This window comes from Lichenostomus cassidix, chromosome 1, assembly GCF_008360975.1.
Source record: "Lichenostomus cassidix isolate B80296 chromosome 1, HeHo_3.0, whole genome shotgun sequence".
NCBI lineage: Eukaryota > Metazoa > Chordata > Aves > Passeriformes > Meliphagidae > Lichenostomus > Lichenostomus cassidix.
In genome coordinates this window covers 33674066-33693098 of record NC_139479.1, presented here as the reverse complement: position 1 = coordinate 33693098, position 19033 = coordinate 33674066, and the positions used below count along the sequence as shown (strand labels likewise).

Below are 19033 nucleotides of genomic sequence, written 5' to 3'. Positions count from 1 at the left end.
TGTTTTTTTAGTTGCTGATGGAACATTATATGGGGTTTTTTTGTTGGGGTTTTTTTTTTTTTGGTGTGTAATGGAAAAGCATGCTTATTCTTTTAGGTAAGGGTTTGAAATTTAAATGGGAGCAGTTATTGTCAATACTAGACGTTAAAAAAGTGAAGAACTTCCATTGTGTAGACAAAGGCCCTGCACAGCATGAGACTCATTCAGCGTGAGCTCCATATCTTCCTTAGTCTTCCTTTTATGTTTATGTACCTGTGGATCCTTTCTTGTTGTTTCACATCCTTTAACAGATTCAACTCCATGTTGGTATTGACTTCTCTAACCGTGTCCCTGCAAGACAAGATCAACCAGATTCCACCTCTTGTGTGTGGAGACCATTTCATAGCTGATTTTTGACAGGAGCTCCTTGCTCATCCACGCAGTACACCTGTCATCTTTCCTTGTATTTCCCTTCACTTCTTTCCTGACATTCATAAAAAAGGCTAGGAAAGGCCAAGCCATGATGATACAAGGAAAGACCACCAAGTGACACTTTTTATAGTGATTGTACCAGAGCGTGAGTTTTAAAAATGTCAGGGACAATTAAAGATTACTCCCCTAGGCTTTTCCCATGGGTAGAAGGTGGGTCCAAAATGTACAGTAGACGTCTTTACACATGCATTTTGCAGCATATTAAAACAGCAGTTTGGATTCTTCTGTCACAACAATGGGCTGCTCTGTCTCAACTTGACTAAACTGATTTGTCATGGAGTGATGGGACTCACTATTTTATATAAATGTGTCACTGTTTCCTTTGTCCCACTCACTCAAAGCCCGCTGAAATCACATCTTGTTAATGCTAAAAATTACAAGGGGTCATTTCTGCAAAAAGAGATAATCTAGCTATTTTTAGGGGCTTTAGCTGGAGTCTCAAGGCCATGAATAAGTAAGTAACAATAAATGAAAATTACAGGCTGTTGATTATTTTGGTTCTAAGTGAAGAAAAGCTAAACTGGGACAATTTACTTTGCTGAACTATGAGATGATCCAAGACCCATTTAACACAACCAATGAAATAATAGAAAGGGGAATAAAAAGAGAGGAAGGAAGCTGGTGAAAGTCAGTGAGGGTGCTGGAGGTTGCAGCTGGCAAGTGCAGCCACCGGAGAGCTGCTGCTGTGGGTGGAGGAGCTGGCGGAAGGCCAAGAGCTGTTTGTGCGGTTTGATCCAAAATGCAAAATGAAGTCAAAAGGGCTTGTGTTAATTCAGTTGCATTACTTGCATTGTTCTCATCCTCTGCGTGTCTTGCGAAGAATTTTCTCTTCTGGCAGTCAGAAAGCATCAGAAGCCCTGGCTGCTAATTTTCATCTCACCCTCACCATTAGGAGGTTGCAGGATGGATCTTGTTTTCTCAGGCAAACTATCCAACACTGCACTGTGTGTGAGCCCTGAAGAGGGGACACAGTGTGGCAATTCTCTGCCCTTGTCCTTTTGGGAGCAATGACCCAGGGGACATTTGAAAATGAATTAACCACACTCCTGCAGGCAGGCAGAAAAAATCCTTGGGGAGAACAGACCCCATGGTTCCCTGGCAGCTTTTCAGTTCATGGACTAGGATCATGAAAAAAACCAAACCAGGTAAGCAGAGCTGGCTTTCAGTAGGCAGAAAGTAAGGCAGATGATTGGGCCAGTGTCTGCCTGCATGGGGAGGAGGTGGGAGGTGTCCAAACCCTACATCCCTCTTGTGCCAAATCTGATATTTCTCTCAGAAGTTGCAAAAATAGCTCACCAGTGCATCAGCTTAATACAAGCAGTTTGTTTGACCCAGATATTGTCATTTTTGTTCCCCAGGATCTCAGTCCTAGGTTTGGATTCCAGAGAAGTAAAAGGAGAAATTTTGTTTGATTAATATTTTTTTACCTCAGTATATGAAAAAGAAGACTAGACTAGTGGGAGGGATAATTACTTGTGGTACTAACATACCTGGTGGAAGGAAATGGTGAGTGGAAATGCAGTGTTGTCACCTGAGAATTACACCTTGTTTTAGATGTAGTGTCTCAAAATCAAAATACTTATAATCTAGAAGGTATTTTAGATATCTTTGTTTGTTGTCCTTATTCCTTTCCACCAATAATTTGCCCTAGGAGGTCTGCAGTCCAGGGTGTTTTACCTGTGTGAAAAGCAGAAAGGGACATATTTGGCTCAATCACACTCACATGTTCTCTAAGATAAGACTCTTTTGGAAGAAAAATGTGTTTTTAACTCAAATGGGGACATGTGGGAGTTGCCATGTCCTGGGGAACCAGAGAATTTTGGACCTTTGCCTTTGTTTATCTCACTGACTTTTGCAATGCTGACTGTGGAAACCATGAGTGATTTCAGCTTTCCATTAACTACCACCTCCAACCCAGTTTAGTAATTCACTTTTGTATTGCTTGTTATTTTAGTTCCAGGAATAATGCCTCCCTGGAGGAGCTTGATCAAAGGAGGGACCAGACAGTTAACAGAATGCTGTATGTATGTCAGACAGTTGTGCTTGGGTTTCCCAGAATCACTGAGATTTGAACGAGTCTTCCTGGGACATGCAGACTTTGATGATGTGACTAAGCTGAAAAGGGTCGCATTGGACAAACAGTGCCATTGGGTCAAAAACAACTGTGAACATTTTAGGGAAGGATCTAAGAGGAATGAAAGCAAGCCTAAACAAAAATCATGGCAGCACTCCTGGGTGTAATCCCAGCCATCCATACCTACTACCAGGCATGGAAGACAAGATGCTACTCCTAAGAAATTTGAAGCAAAATGTAGTCCAGGGGTCTCTGGCAGGCAGCATGGTGTGTGTGCCCAGGGCAGTTCACATGCACCATGACTCCCCAGTACAGGAGAGACAGGGAGCTCCTGGAGAGGATCCAGAAAATAGTGACAAAGAGGATAAGGTGACTGGAGCATGTCTCTTAAGAGGAAACGCTGAGGGAGTTTGGCCTGTTCAGCCTTGAGAAGAGAAAACTGAGACAGGACTTCATCAATATCTGTAAGCATCTAAATGGATGGTGCCAAGAGGATGGACCAGGCTCATCTCAGTGGTGACAAACAAAAGAAAAAGAGGAGATGGGCAGAAACTGATGCAGAGAAAATTCCACCTGAGTATGAAAAAGAACTTCTTTACTCTGCATGTGACTGCACAATGGAACAGATGGCCCAGAGAGGGTGTGGAGTCTCCCTCACTGGACATATCCAAGAACCATCTGGACACAATCCTGTGCCATGTGCTCTCGGATGACCCTGCTTCAGCAGGGAGGTTGGATCAGGTGACCCACTGTGGTCCCTTCCAACCTTGCCTGTTCTGTGACTCTGTGATTGATTCTGTGATTCTGTGATTTTTTGTGGTCACAGCTCTGCACCTGGTTTGCATCAGGTCCTGTTTTGCATCAGGGCTATGGTCTCCTCTGATTGACACAGCTGTGAGAAGATAAAGCTGGCAAAAGAGATACTCATTCTGAGGATTTTTTTTTTTTTTTTTACATTGAATGAAGAAGGTCCTGCACTTCTGATTTGTTTGTAGCTATAGATATGCCATTTATTTCCTGTAGTCATTTCCTCCAGTTCCCTCCAGCATCTGGTATAAAGTGATCAAATAGTTAGGCCAGAGATTACGATTACTCATCTCTTCACAGTCTGTTGTGTCATTACAACCATGAGACTCATCTTTCAAGCAAATTTGATCATCTTCACACTGGGCAACCAGGTAGCTTCTCAGTCACAATCTTCTGGTAAGTTCAAATCCCCAGATATTTATTTAAGAAATTGATATATCAGTTAGCAATATTTCTGTGTATATTTTACCTCATGTGTTACAATATTCAGTGCTTTTTTGATGAAAAGAATGAACCAACCAAATACTAATATCCAGCAGAAATGAAAGTGTTGTCTTACCAAAGAAAAAAAAAAAGGTAACAGATTTCTGTGAAAGTTTTCTAACAGACTAGATTGCAGCCAAAAAAGACTAGCCTTCAATGAACAAAGATGGATAACACACACTCAAGGTAAGACTTCTGCACTTACTACGCTGAAAAGATGAACGCTATGGGAAAAGATCTGCAATACTTTGCTCCTGAGAAAGCATCAAGGTAAAAATACTATTACACAGCAAAATTAATAAAGATCAATTGTTTGGTTGCCTAAGAACATCTCTATTTTAGATATTTGTCAAAGACAAATGCATTATTACAGAAATCAAACATAAAGCCTAACACCTACACCGAAAATCTAATCTTCAATCTAATTAATTTCCCACAAGTTCCCTGTCATTCATTTCATAAGGAAAAAGAAATTCTTTTAAAGTTATGATCTCATCCTATCAAGCTATCAGCTCTCTGTTCTGCCATACATATGGCAAATACCATTTTTTGACAATGCTGCACCACCTGATTCTCCAGACTGTCCCTTCGAGTCACCGACTGTCCTGTGAGGGAAGCTGATTTTCCTGCCCTGAGATGGCAATCACCTATAGTCATGCTGTGCTGATGGCATGCCTTTGTGGAACCAAATTTGAAAATTACAGTTGTGATGCTTATTTGATGCAAAGTGTTGTGATGCCTAGCAATGGTCAGCAATCTTCTGAAAGAAAACCCAAAACACTCTGTTTGATGGATTCTAAGAACTATGCTGTAAGAATCATTCCTGGTCTCAAAATGTCTATAAAAAACTTTCACTTGCTTTTCCTCTTCTTGAAAAGATGTCTCCTATTCATTCTCTGTCCTGTGCATTCAATTCAGCAGTCTGGTGCATGAGTGGCACTCTCACCTACATTTGTTCCTGTTAAAATAATGGAACTGTTCAATACTACTGGACCAGTAGTATTAAGGGTAACTAAAGACTATAGGTTCAGATCTGGATCTTGCTCTCCAGTAGCTTCTGTACAGTGTACTGCAATATGTGGAAGTTCAACATGTGGTTACTTATCAGGTTTCATCAGTGTAAGGAAATCAAAAGTGGTTTTTCTTCTTTGTTATGTATCAATGAGGTTGCAGCTGTTCCAGTATATACATGTTCCATTCTGTTATCTTTGCAGATTGATATTCTGCCTCTCCCTTTCTCTTTTTTAATTTGTTCCATGACATTTAACCTTCTTACATGTTCCCTTTCAGCAGTATTTTTTCTCAGTAATAAACTTTGAAAAATAGAAAGGAGGTGGAATGTACTTGTTCATATTCTTGCTCATGGTTGCATTGCACAATTTTTTTCTCAAGGAAATGTCTCTTTTTTTCTCCTGTAGAAGTATTTTCTCCACACCATAGTGGTATTTTCCATGCTTCTCTGTCCTGGGAAGATTTAGGTGCACAGCAAGGCCTATGAGGATAAAGTCTTTTGCAGAACCTTACCAGTCCCTGTCTGGTTTCATGGAAGGGGTAGACTTGGATCATTCTCTCTGAAGCTCTTGCTCCAAGGCACTGGTGTGTGTCCTGCAGCACTGCAGCATGCTGCACATTTACCTAGTCCAGCAGGTCAGCCTCAGACAGAAAGCTGTGCCACCTTTTTTAGCCCAGGGACAGCCTATTCACAATATTTTTGACCTTTTCATCTAGCCATTATCATAATAGGAAGAATAATTATAAGTGTTTCGCTTTGGTGTATTGTATGCCTCTAGGATCGTAATTAGAAGGTGGCTTTAAATAATTGCAATTTCTGTGGGAAAGCTGACATATCAGCTGAGAACACTCCATGATGTCACAGCTGAATTTAAAAAAATTCCATCATAAATAAAGGGAGAGAAATGGTCTCCTCTATTCTCTTTCTCTTTCCACTATCAGTAGATATAAATAATTCTGCCTGCAGAAGTGTAGGTGTATTGTTGCTTAAAACCAAACACCCTTTCAGTTAACGACAAGGGAAACATCATCAAAAAGAAAAAAAACATATTTGGGATAAACTGTATATATCCTCAGAGGATTTGATGACAATTTAATCAAAACTTTAAAGAAACTCACTTAAGTTGCACATCTTTTCATGTTGAATTTTAAATTATGCTACATATACATGTTATAATTTGAATATACATGCAAATATTGTACATTTATTAAAAATACAACCCATACTGCATTCAAAACTCATGAAATTAGGAAGCACAGAAGAAAATTTTTCTGACTAGAGCTCTGAAAACAAAGTAATTAATCATAAAAGATTGGTAAGATTCTGTCCTACATACCTACTTAATTATGTTGAAACTGATTTCTTATGAAATTCTTTAAAATTAGAGCACAGGAAAGAATATGTATATATGACCAGATGGTTTATTATGATTTCTATTCCATTTCAATTAAATTTTCATTTCTTTTTACAGAATTTAATAATGTATTGCATTCTATTTTAGTACATAAATAACTGCTGTTGTTGGAGTTTATATTATCATGTAAAAATCCCAGCATTTTAGTTCATAACGTGTAGAGATATTTTGCAGAAAAAGTTTTATACTGTGAAGGTTGTGAAGCATTGGAACAGGTTGCACAGAGAAGCTGTGGGTGCCCCATCCCTGGAATTGTTCAAGGCCAGGTTAGAGTTCTGAACAGCCTGGTCTAGTGAAAGATTCAAAAAAATGCCCTACAAACAGCATTTTGCTTTCTGTCATTGTGCCTGACTATTGTACACATAAAACCAGCATCAGAAATGGATTTTGAAATTAATTACCCTTGAAAATATGTAATTAAGAAAGCAAGTATTCTTCCTGTTCTTATTTTCATAATTGAAGCATGATCATTAGCAGTTCTTTCTCAAAGTGAAAATACTTGCAATCAGACTAATTGTCCAAAGGTAGAAAGTATGTCTTTTGTTATATCTAAAGGGAGTTGAAAGGATTCATCCTATAGCCATAAAATTATCTCAGGACAGTACAATATTATCCATTCAGTAATATTTATATTTGTTTTTATAATGTCAATTTTATTTAAGGATGGAGGACATGTAATTATACACTTAATACACATTAAATACACATTTAACTACTTTTATAGAAAATCTAAGTCCAAGAAGTCATGGATTTTAGTTACACTATAAACAGTACGGTACAACTCAGCCAAAGTAGTCCATAAAAATTAAATGGTGTTAGTGGAATTGCAGACCAAGAATCCACTGTTAGGCACTTTGCCATCATATTTCTTAGCACCCTCTGTAAAAGACAAGATAACCTCTTAGACCTGCAGAAGGGAATTAAAAAGATCTTGAAGTCTTAGGAAAAATGAGCTACATAGATAATCTACTGCAACAGAGGTAGAACTGTCTGGACAAACTCATTTTATTATGCCATCTAAGGTTTTTAACTTCTGGTTTTGCCTCAGTATGTACACAAGATTTTCTCTTTAAGAAAACAATAAAAAGCAAGCTTGCAGGCATTAGGTAGGAGATGGAGGATTTAGTTTCAAGTCCTTCTCTTGAACAAAAGTAGAATTTCTTTTCCACAGCTCCATAAATCACATCGCAGAAATCTGAAGGTACATCTGCCCAGTATGTCCTGGATTTCTGTCATAACTGTTTTGAATGATTTTGACAAAACAACATGTTACAACACAAATACATCTCTACAAAAATGTTCTGACTAACTCTAAGTAGTCATAAAACATCTAGACACAGAGATATAGGCATGAAAATAGGAAAAATGCTTACTTGAACCCATGTCTTTCTCACATTCTTAGTGTTGATTACGGAGCAAAAGATAACAACCATGAGAATAGTTATTCCTGATTCCCATGAAACAATCAGGATTACTGGATGTGATGAAAAGCTCATAAGAAATATTTTAAAATTTTAAACCCCTTCAAAAGTCCAGAGTGGCACAAAATGTACACTGCAATCAAAGCTAAAATCCTCTATTCTCCCTCTTGACAGGAATATTCCAGCACAGGTTTTCAGTGGTAGACACTTCACAGCTGGAGACAGCAGTCTGCAAATTTTACCTTCAAGTGGTTTCTTGATGATACATTTTCTTCCTCTTTGTTCATTCAAGTACACACAATGTCACATCTTATAGAATGCAAAATAAACAATTCTTGGTATAGAACGGCTTTATAATCCTTCTGCCTTCTTAATTTCTGCATTTCTTCAATGTCATGTTTATCTTCAGTGTCTGTGGAATTTTGTGTCTCTAGCAAGAGCTATAACAAGATGATCATAGAGGAAATAATACCTGTGTGCAGTCAGAGGGCATTAAATGATAGTGCTTGTATTTAAGATGGCATTGGCCAGAGCGACATAGATCAAATATGCAGTACACCTACTTGTGCTGATCTGCTCCGTGTTCCTCTGGGTCTTGACTGGTCTGCAACTCTCGTGTTAATTCCGTGTTTCTAACAGTAAACATCTGGCAGTTTACAGAGATGTTCCCTGTAGCATTAGTTCCCAAATAGTTTTCTTCAGCAGGCGTTACAGGGAATGTTTTCCTCAAGGTATAGGTCTCATGCAATGTGTAAACATGGCCCAGTCTATACCCTTTGGTCCTGGGACCATGGGACCAACTATCTCTCTCTCTCATTGCTGTGCATGCTTTCATTTCACTATTTTGAAATTCTAATTTCAACCCCTCTAGGTTATTTTACTCTATTTCCTTGTATAGTGGGTGTTATGTCTTCTCCTTTCATTACCGTCTGAGCCTATAGCATGTATATCTTTGAAACACTGATTGCCTACTAACGTCAAGGGATACTTTTCATACTCACTCCTGAAATCATATTCTCTGTAAATGTCCTGGGCAGGTTGCAAAGGTGACATCAATGCCACAATAATCAACTTCAATAATGAGAAGATGCAGATCACATGGGCAACAAGAGAGCTTTTTCCCAATGAGAATGTGTCATTTTCTTACACGTGAGTATGGTCAGTGCCTATTCCACTCTTGTTAAAGGATTTACCTTGGGAGAATGAAATATCCAAGTCCATTTGAGCCTTCTGTGAACTAGAAATGCTTTTAACGTCTGTTAATATCCAGCATGAAACCTCTGTATATTCACCACCTGCTACAAAAGTGTACAAATCAATAAAGCTGGTGAGTAATCAGTCACAGAAGCATGATATGAAAGATTTGTTCCTCTTCTGTCATTGTGCAAAATGCTAATGCTAATTAAACTATTGAAAGTGGTTTTTCTACATATGTATATAAATTTACCTTATTAACTGACATCATTAATGACTAACAGAAGTGTGATATTTTAGTTAAAGACAGTCACAGTGCTTTTCTTTTCTTTCTGGGCTGTATATGTGAAAGAACTTTTCACAGTACAGTCTTGGAAACAGGATCATGAGAGCATCTGTTTGAGTATCATTCTCTTATTAGAAAACAACAGAATGAAGGAAACGATTATTTTAGACTGTATCAAAACCCAGGGCTGGAAATTCAGTGAAGTTTGGGTGATGAATTCCCTCACACCACTATGAAATTTGTCACTTCAAGAAATACTATGCTGAGACTTTCCTTGGTAGAAGCATTTTAAAAAAGAAAGAAAAAAGGGCAGTAACAACAATTAATTAACTTGTGTTAATTGCTAAGTTTTCCATTGACCAATATTATTTCATTTATAGATTTGATGAAGGCAAGCACAAAGTTTGGAAGCCATGTACCACCTATTTATTGGATCAAGATTATAATTCTGGATGTCTTTTTAAGACAGAAGGACCCACCCTTGCCATCTCTATCAGGAACAACAATGGAACTGAAGAGCTGTTTTGTAAAAAATTAAAATCTGATTTTTACAGTAAGTATGAAAAATCACAACTACCTTGGTAGTTTTAGTATAGACACTGTTTCTCCACTTCTCTGAGTTTGAAAAGAAATCAGTCATATGGTATATAAAATGTGATTAGAGTGCATGTCAAAACAAAACTATAGTTATTTCATCATGATTTTGGTTCCCTGCTGTCACCAGTAGTTACACAGGTTTGTGTGCAGCTGCAGCTAAGGGAGATAACACAGGACAGTCAGATTTGTCCCAAAATACAATTTCAAAATCCAAATTAAAAAACTAAATATATAAATATATATATATATATATATACATATATATATATATATATAGGGGTGAGCTTTGTCTAGTACCAGGTCTGCTCATCGAGAAAATGAATAAAAGTGATAGTGTTTTGTCTTAGTGCTGGCTGTGTGATACTTCTCATACTTTCAACCTTCATTCTTTTGCCATCTTTCATTCAATGCGAGGCAGCAAACTACTCCTTATCAAAGATGCTCTTACAAAACTATCACTGGATAACAACAGAAATTAGTTGAGTGGCTCTGGTACAGTCTGGTAGAGTAAAAGGGACGTCCAACTACTGTTAGAGAGATGATGTTCCTGTTCATATAAATCCTTCCTGTCCCCAAATATATATTTCACATCTAGTGTGAGACTAGTTTATCAAAAACTTCTGGAATTTCACACAGTTACATCATTTAAAGCAGAGGGATTATTTTCTAATATAAATCACAAAGAAGATATACAATGGAGAATTATCTGAAAAAAAATCCAAATTTATTAATAATGTTTTAGCAAAAGGGATTAAACACAAATCTGCCAAGGCATCAAACTTTTAGAATACTTCTATATCTCATAATTATGGAAAACTGCAGCCTGATGCTCAAATTTTTGCTATTAAACACTCACTGATAATAAAATTAATTTCAAAAGGGTTAAGTAGCAATGGACAAATATCAAAGATCAGACTAAAGTCTTTAAATTAGGAAGGCAGAATTTTCATAATACAAAAAGGCAACTAGAAGGATTGAGAAAGAAGGTGTCGCTCTTCTGACCCCTTTATTTCCCACTGCTGAAGACTTACCAGCTGCATGGGTCAAACCATGGAGTTGTCTTCTGACCATCTGGAAACAGTGAGGGGTAGATTCAGCCATGCAAAGGAAGGAACCCAGTGCTTTTGCAGATGCCCCACCGTATCCCACACAGCCTCCAGCAGCTGCATAAGTCTGCCTAGGAAGTTTTATCGTACTGAATTTGTCCCTTCACTTCCAAAGAAGAAGCTTTTTTCTTTCTCTGGATTGCAGGGAGTATGAGGAGACTGAAGTCCTTCCTTAAGTAGTTACTATAAGTTCCTGACATGAGACAGTTACTACCTCTGGATGTGGCACCTCGAATGTGAACATTGTCATGGTGTCAAGTTCCATTTTGATGTTTCATAGGGAGGTCAGCTGAAAAAGCAAAACCTCCAAGAAGAAAGTCCACCTTCTTCACTTACTACTCAGTGAAATATTGAGACAAGGAAGGAGCAAAGGGTATTTTAACTGTAAAGTGCTTTTGAGGATGTCATAGCAAATTTTTTTTCTCTTCTTAGTAAAGCCCAATAGACCAGAAAATGTGACCTTCTTCTGGGAAGAGGACAGTGTTACTGTAAGCTGTAAAAAACCAGAGAGAGCTGCATGGTGTTTGAGACTTGAGCTTCAATACAAAAGCAAATTTGACAAAGAGTGGCAAGTGAGTTGGATGTCACATTTTTAATTGACATTGAAGGATTTGGATGTCATATTTTTAATAAACACTAGAAGTAACTGGAAAGTAGCATATCCATAGAATATAAAATACAGTTGTTTCCAAATTTTCTCCCATCCCATATTATCAAGTATAGCTGGTAGCAGAAAACATCTAGATTTTTAGGACCCTGGATTTCTGCCATACATAAATAATTCACTTTACAAGTTATAGGCAGTTGACACCCAAAGAGCTGAGGGAAGTCTCAGGGAAAAGGCATACATTCAGCCATACATTCAGAATAGACAAGTTTGGAAAGACAGAAACAGAAAGTTCATTAGGGAAAAGAAAAGAGAAAAAGAAAAAAAAAAAAAAAAAAAAATGAAATAGTATAAAAAAAAAGAAATTACGCAGGATTTTTATTTATTCTAAAATTAGCTGTTAAGTATTTCCAAATATTATTTCACTAACTTAAACCTTTCCATTTTGAAATATAACTTGTAAATATTTTGTGGATTGGAGTTTCTTTGTATATTGTAAATATCCAACTGTAACATGGTGCACTATGCAATGATGGTTATGAACTTCAACTCAATACCATACATAAGGAATAGATATGAATAGTCAAAAGTCAATCAAGAAAAAGCATTCTTCAAAGTCAGAGAAGTTACCACTCAGTTCTGAGGTTCTGCATTGGCCTATCCCTTATCCTAGTTGTGATCATGACTGAGTGGAGCATTTCGAAGCACTGTCTTGAAAATCAGAATTAACAATGGTACACTTTTTTCTCAGTCCAGAACTTCTAAGTGTTGCAGTGTTAGAGAGCAAGGCTTTGATCCAAGGAAATGCTATTCTTTCCGGGTCAGACTGAGGAGGCTAGCACCATCCTGCAACGTGGTTAATTACAGCAGTGACTGGGAAGCAGAAACTTTTTGGATGAACGGCACGTTATTAGGTAACAGCTAATACATATATATATAGATATAAATATAGTCTAAGTGCAAAAGAGGAAAGGGTGACTGCAAAAGAAGCTGGGGACATGTGGCAAATGAATTTTGCACTATTGTGCTCCATCTTGTGTTATCAAAAGTAGTTCATGTAAATGTTTGATTACCTGGGTTTCATTCTGTCCACCTAGCTCCTCCTGATGGCTGACAATGCTATCAGTTTATGTCATAATCAGCAAAGTTAAGAGTGTTCTTATTATATGTGTGTTACAATAGTGTCTAGGATTTTCAAATGACAGTCATGTGATGTATGGGGGATCTGTGAATATGGGTGTGAGAGCTAAAGGGGGATTGCCCCCATTTGATATTTGGACATCAAATCTGAACCCTAAGAAAAATCCTTGATGCCCAATTTTTGAAGGCAGTTTGTTTTGCAAGTGCATTCAGTTTAACTACAGGACAACAGGTCACAGAAGTCTGATGCTCAAGGGTGCTGCATCAATAGAAACAAGGAGGATGGAGGAAAAAGAGATTGAAGGGAAGCAAAGCCAGTATCAGCACTGCTTTCCTACCAGATAGTTGCATTTACCTGAGTGTGATTGATTTTAATTAGATTGTCAATGTAAAAAGTATTTCTACTGATTATACAAAACCAAAACTCAGATTGCTGTAGTAAAAAAAAATCGCTGTACACCATACCGACACATTTCTACTACCTAAGCACAAAATGACACCCACTAGGTTTTATCAGAATTATGAAGCCCTCAGTTGTCCACTGTAACAAGCTCTGAGTTCTCTAAAATGCAATGTGCTATTAGCTCACTTGAAGACAATCTACCTACACAAAGCTGGGATGAAATCCTGGAGCAGAGGTATCCCTGTGCACTTGTGGCTACAGGGCTGACCTACAGAGAAAACTCTTCCACCATGCAAATTGTGAGCCTGAAAGCATGTCCTCAGGTGTGGTTGTCAAATGTCCCTAAGAAATAAGGACAGTGTCTTCCTCTGCACATCTGAGAGCAGACAGCTTATCAAACTTTACCTGAACCGTCTGACCAGAGGCTGTCAGCAGGTACCTGCAAAGAAGGAAAGCACACAGGTGACAGACTAAGTGGTTAAGATATTCTGTGTGCCCCTGGGTCATTGCCCCTGGGTCACTGCCCCTTCTCTGGGGCAAGCAGTTTTCCTCAAGACTTTAATGAGCTACTGTTTCCAAATCTATAGCAGATGAAACCATGAAGCTTCAAGAAATTTCAAAAATTCAGAAGACCTTTCTTAGGGCGTGAGGGGTGGGTCGCAATCTTACTTGTGGCTTCCTGGCAGCTAAACAGAGAAGGGAGGTGGAATGGGCTGGACAGTTGCTCCTGAATGAATAATTGTTTAGGGTTTTGGCATTTTTGTGGAGACCAGAAGGCCAGTAGTAGGAGGCATAGTTTTGAGGTTGCATTATAAAAGCTGCAGGAAAAACACTGAGAATGCAGAAAAATGCACAAATGCACTAGTTTTCTGTACCTGCAAGTTTGGTGTTATCCTGCCACTAGTTACTTTCTGGGTACCAGCTCTTGTGGTTTTCTGGCTCTTTGTTTGCTGGCATTGTTTGTTTGGTTTCTGCTGGGAGAAAAGACATTTGGGCTACAACTAAACTTGCATTTGCAGCTTTAGTGATTGCAAGCAGGCATATGTAGTAGAGATGTTAGCACCAAGTTGCTTTATCACTGTCAAGGCAATGTGATGAAGATGAGTAGAAATACTTGATTCATTCATAATGCATCTACAGTGCCTATAAGCTCCCTCCCTTATCCTGCAACAGGTCAATTTCAATAATTAAAAGCTCAATTTTATTTTGTTGCAAGGTTTGGGGAACGAGAGATTTTCTTTTCAGTCTCAATTGAACAACTAAACTTTTCTTATTTGTCCTTCAAAACTTTTCTGGTTTGTTTGTTTGCTTTTTTTTTTCTTTTTAAAGAAAAGTCAACATTATAGTATGATTAGGAACACTTACAGTTTAAGCAAAAATATTTTTTTTACATACTCTTTTTGTGATTATTCTTAGATTCATGTGATGATGATATAACTTCCCAGTCAAACACAGTAATTGTTTTAAGTTGTTTGCTGGCAGCACTTTTAATGATGCTTATCCTCCTGATTCTTCTGTGTAAATGGCAAAGGTAAATATAGTTTTATTGGTTACTATTAAATAGCCATGTCATAAAAGTAGAGCTACCATTCAGGATGAAGCCTCTTAGCGATCAAAATTCTTATCAGATAAATGAAGTCATGGTGAAGATGTACAATTCAGTAGCTTAATTGAGGAATAATGCATCCTGGCCTTCCAAAAACCAAAGCCTTTAATTTGCAAAACCGAAACAATTCTGGTAAAAGACAATATTTCAGGATAAAATTGTGTTCCTTCCACTTAATTTCTTCTCTTTTTTAGAAATCTAGTTAAATCCCGTGAAGTCAATTATTCTAGCTACTTCTTCTGAAAGGACATTTTTTTGTGCAACCTTCATCAATTTCAATGTCTGTTTGCAGTAGGATAAAATAAGCTTGAGTGCATTCCACTTTAATAAGAGTACATAAATATTTAGATTGGCAGTTGAATAATGCTGTTCATGTTTAGAATTTACAGTTAAAAAAATACCCAAACAACTACCAAACAACAAGCAAACCTACAAAGGCTCCAGATTTGGGCTTGTTTGGTGGAAGAAAAAAGCCAAAAATGACATATTTTCAGAGATGAACATATTTGCAACACTTTTAATTTATAAATTGAGGTTTTTCTCCTGCAATCCTATGTTTCACATTTACGTTTGTATTCACTAAGTCAGCCAATACAGCTGGTTGCTACCCCATCTTCCCTGTCTAGGGGAAGGTGACCAGAGAATGCAAGCTTTAACTACTGCATTGAGTAGAATGGCACATGCTGACTTGCTGGAAGTTCGTGTAAAGTCTGGATTTTGCTGGACTGGGGTTGGTTTGAAAATTCATCAAAAATACTCTTAGCCTGAAGGTGTTATCAGAGTGTTATAACTGCTTTTTGACTTTAGTAGACATTTTAAAGAAATCAAGAATAGAATTCTGTCATGTTAATTTGTGGGTACAGAACTGTGCTGAAGTAGATTTCTGTATGAATAACCGTGCTATAACAAAACATTGATTTGTATTTTTTTTCCTTTTTGCAGGGTTCAGATGTCAGTCCTGCCTGCTATACCAGATCCAAAGTACCTATTTGCTGATCTCTTCAATGATCATAATGGAAACATGCAGGTAAACATCACCTTCGTAGCAGGGCTGTAAACTCTGCAGTGTTGAGAATAATTTGAGAGTAGATACTGATTCTTGCTCTGCATGGACATTACCACAAGCACTCTCTGACCCAGGCTAAAAGCCCCAAAGCCTTTCCCCTTGTGCAGCATCACCAGGAAGATCCACAGAGCAAATACAATCAGTGCAGTGCTGCTCTGGGGCTGTGAAAAGACACTTGCTATAGAGACAGAGAAACTGCTGCAGAAGAATTTAAGGCTGTTCAGAGGCACAATCTCCGCAGAAATCACATTATGATGTTTGCATCCTTTCCTGCGCGTGATAGGTCAGGGAGCTTGATTCAACATGATCTTGTCCTTTATGTTTGTGAAGTGCTGAGTGTGTGAGTGCTGAGACAGTGAGGACATTCATGCCTTTGGAGGCATCAGCCACAGCAGAAAACATCCTCTCTTAGCCGTGGAGGTGCATGTTCACTAAACCTTTAGACACAGAATGGCCATCAAATTAATAGATTGCAGTTTTTGGTTTTGTTTTTGTAATGCTTCTTATGAGTCCCTGACATCACATATGTGATGCAGTTTTCTGTAGTAGCTGTTTACCCTAATTGCTAATAATTTTCCTCTGAGGGAAAACAGGTTAAATATTTACATTTTGAAACCCAATGACATATCAAAAAGCAGTAATATTTTTTTCAATGACAAGCTGAAAACTTTTTATATCAAAGACAGCTTTAAACTCAAAGTGAAGAAGAAAGATACAAATTCAAATTAGTACGGAAGCATTAATACAGATATGCTATCTTGCCTAAATCTTCATCTAAACTTAGTCTTAATTTAGATTAAGTCAGGGCTTGGGTCAAAGAATACATGAACCTATTAGAGAGGGAACACCAGATATTTTACACATACAAGGTTTTCTAAGGGCTCTAATTAAATACAAGGATGTATTTAATGTGGTCTCAAGAATAAGTAGGAGTCTGTGTGAAGTTCTGGAATCCTGTCTGCTTTCCTGCCATTCTGTCTTTCTTTTGTCCTGCTATCTTATGTCCTGCTTCTCTACATTGCTTCATTTTCATCTCCTGCATTGTGGCTTGTCCTGGAAAGGTGCCAATATGAAAGGAAAATTGGTGTCTGTACAACCAGGTTTCTTTTGACATATAATTCATCTCTGCCAACATTAACATTTTAATTTTTCTAGGAATGGCTAGACAAAAATGTCCATGTGATGTTGCAAACCAAGCTAGAATATGAAGAACCAGAGTCCATCACTGAGGCAGAAAGCCAGCAAGAAAATGGGAAGAACAGTGACAAACAGGGGCCCTTGGAAAAAATCCTAACTTTTTCAGGAGCAGCTGAAAATAATGACAGCAAAGCAGCTCAGACTGCTTGCCTGATACCAGCATCCAACACTACGGCTTCTTTTGCTGGCTTCCGTATTTTAATGAATGACGACACATATGTGATGTTATAAAAGCTGCACAATGCAGAAGGTGTTAGGAAAACCCATAAAAGATCCTGATGAGTTTGGGAGAGTGCCTGAATAGAAAAGGTCATTGTGATAAGATTCACATCAAGAAAGACACTGGGCTGTGTTTTCTGTTATTTTAGTAGATTTGTACTTTCCCAACAGTTAGGATCACTTGGGCAGACTCAGTGTTTGAAACAGACTCCTGAAAATTTATAGAGCTAAGATTTGTCTTTCTAATTGTGGTTTATCCCTAAGCCCCATTTTCCTGCTATGGACAGGAGAGAACAAGAGCTCCTCCATAATATATGTCAGCAGTGCTGAGACTCAGTGCTTCCACTTAAGGAGTGTGTAGAGCAGGGCAAACTATGCTGTTGTTCTTCCCAAATGAAGACAGAAAATAAAGAGATTTTTCTGTCTCCCATAAGGAGATTTTGGTTGTGTAACTTTGCATTTCATGGCATGCCTTAAAGGTTTTACAGAGAAGGAATAAGCTCCATGTCTAACAGAAGAGCGAGGATGTACAGCATTGAATCACATTTTAGCCTGCAGATACTGCTGTGTAGGCAGCTTCCTCCAGAGCAGCAGGGCCTCAAGTGTTTCCTCTGAAGGTCATGTCCTCTGTATCTTACAGTTTTTGAATAGTCAGCATCTTATAGCCTTTATTTTAGAAAGCTGAGGTTCCTTTTGAACAGTATCTGTGTTTAACTGAATAGCATTTATTTGAAACTGGAGTTTAGTGCAATCAGCAGCTGTAGACCCAAATTAGGACTTATTATTCATATTACACATACTAATCTCTTGTTTTTCTTTAGAAAATGGGGGGTTTTGGGGTTTTTTAACAAGTTTTAGAAAACAAGTTTAAAACCATGTACTAAAGTTTTCTAAACATACCATCTTTTAAAATATGTTTGATTTCAAATTAAAATGCAATATACTAAGCAATCAGACTTCAGAATAAAATCTTTACTATTCTGAGTTTCTCCATATCAGATGGTTGCCTGCAGAGCTAGCTAGATACTTTAATTAAACCACTTTCATTTGGGTAAATACTTGTCTGTCTGAATGCAAAATGATTTAGTAAATGATCCTGAATTTTAACTGTGAGGAAAAAAAAAAGGAGAAAATCATGTTGAATTGTTCTGTTTAAGCAGCCTTCATGAAACTTTATAATCATGTAAGTTTTTAGTACAAACTATATCTTGTATTATCTTTTATAGATAGGGTTTTTTTGTGCATGTATATAACCATACTTACATTGTATATACCAGATTAGAAATTAAACAAATAAAATACCCACATATCTCAAATATTTAATTAAGAAATGTCCCCCGTGAAGAAAATAAAACATAGGGAATTATTGATGTTCAAAACAAAGCTTCCCCCCACCCCCCCCCAAAAAAAGCCTTTCACCCCTTAGAAACTCTATAAGAATGTCTACAGAGTGATGAAGCACACAGTTTAAGGAACAGGCTAGGTCTTTCCCCAAATACTAATGCTTTCACATTTTCATTCTTATTTATTCAAAACTTGTCATGTTCTTCAAAGGCAAGAGACTCTCAGATGCTACATCTTGTTCCCTCATTATTTCCCAAAGAATGGGAAAGGCTTCATATGGTAGTCCAGACTAATTGAACTGTATTTTCTCAACAGCAGAACAGGCATACTGTATATTTTTATCTCGTGAAATTTTTGTGCTATCTTTACCAGTACCAGGCCAATTTATATTGATAGATTGAACATCTCTTGTTTGCTTTGCTTTTTGTGTCTGACTTTCACTGAGAGAAAGAATAGAGGAAATCATGTTTTTTGCTAGAACAAGTAACACAACTTACTGAAGTCAGTCTCTTAACTTCTACTTTCCTTTCTTTTTGTTTGATTTTTTTTTCCTACAATATTGCTTTTAAATTTATTTGGAAATATG

General features: G+C 37.6%; 1 protein-coding gene across 1 annotated transcript; it reads left to right on the top strand.

Annotated features, from left to right (window-relative positions):
• The first annotated feature begins 1503 nt into the window (after positions 1–1503).
• CRLF2 (cytokine receptor like factor 2) lies at positions 1504–18406 on the top strand. The gene is made up of 9 exons (XM_085056127.1): positions 1504–1616; positions 3653–3748; positions 8720–8831; positions 9543–9715; positions 11298–11437; positions 12224–12386; positions 14432–14546; positions 15564–15648; positions 16843–18406. The coding sequence occupies exons 1-9, from the start codon at positions 1559–1561 to the stop codon at positions 17113–17115; spliced, it is 1215 nt and encodes a 404-aa protein (XP_084912253.1). The 5' UTR covers positions 1504–1558; the 3' UTR covers positions 17116–18406.
• Positions 18407–19033: the final 627 nt, after the last annotated feature.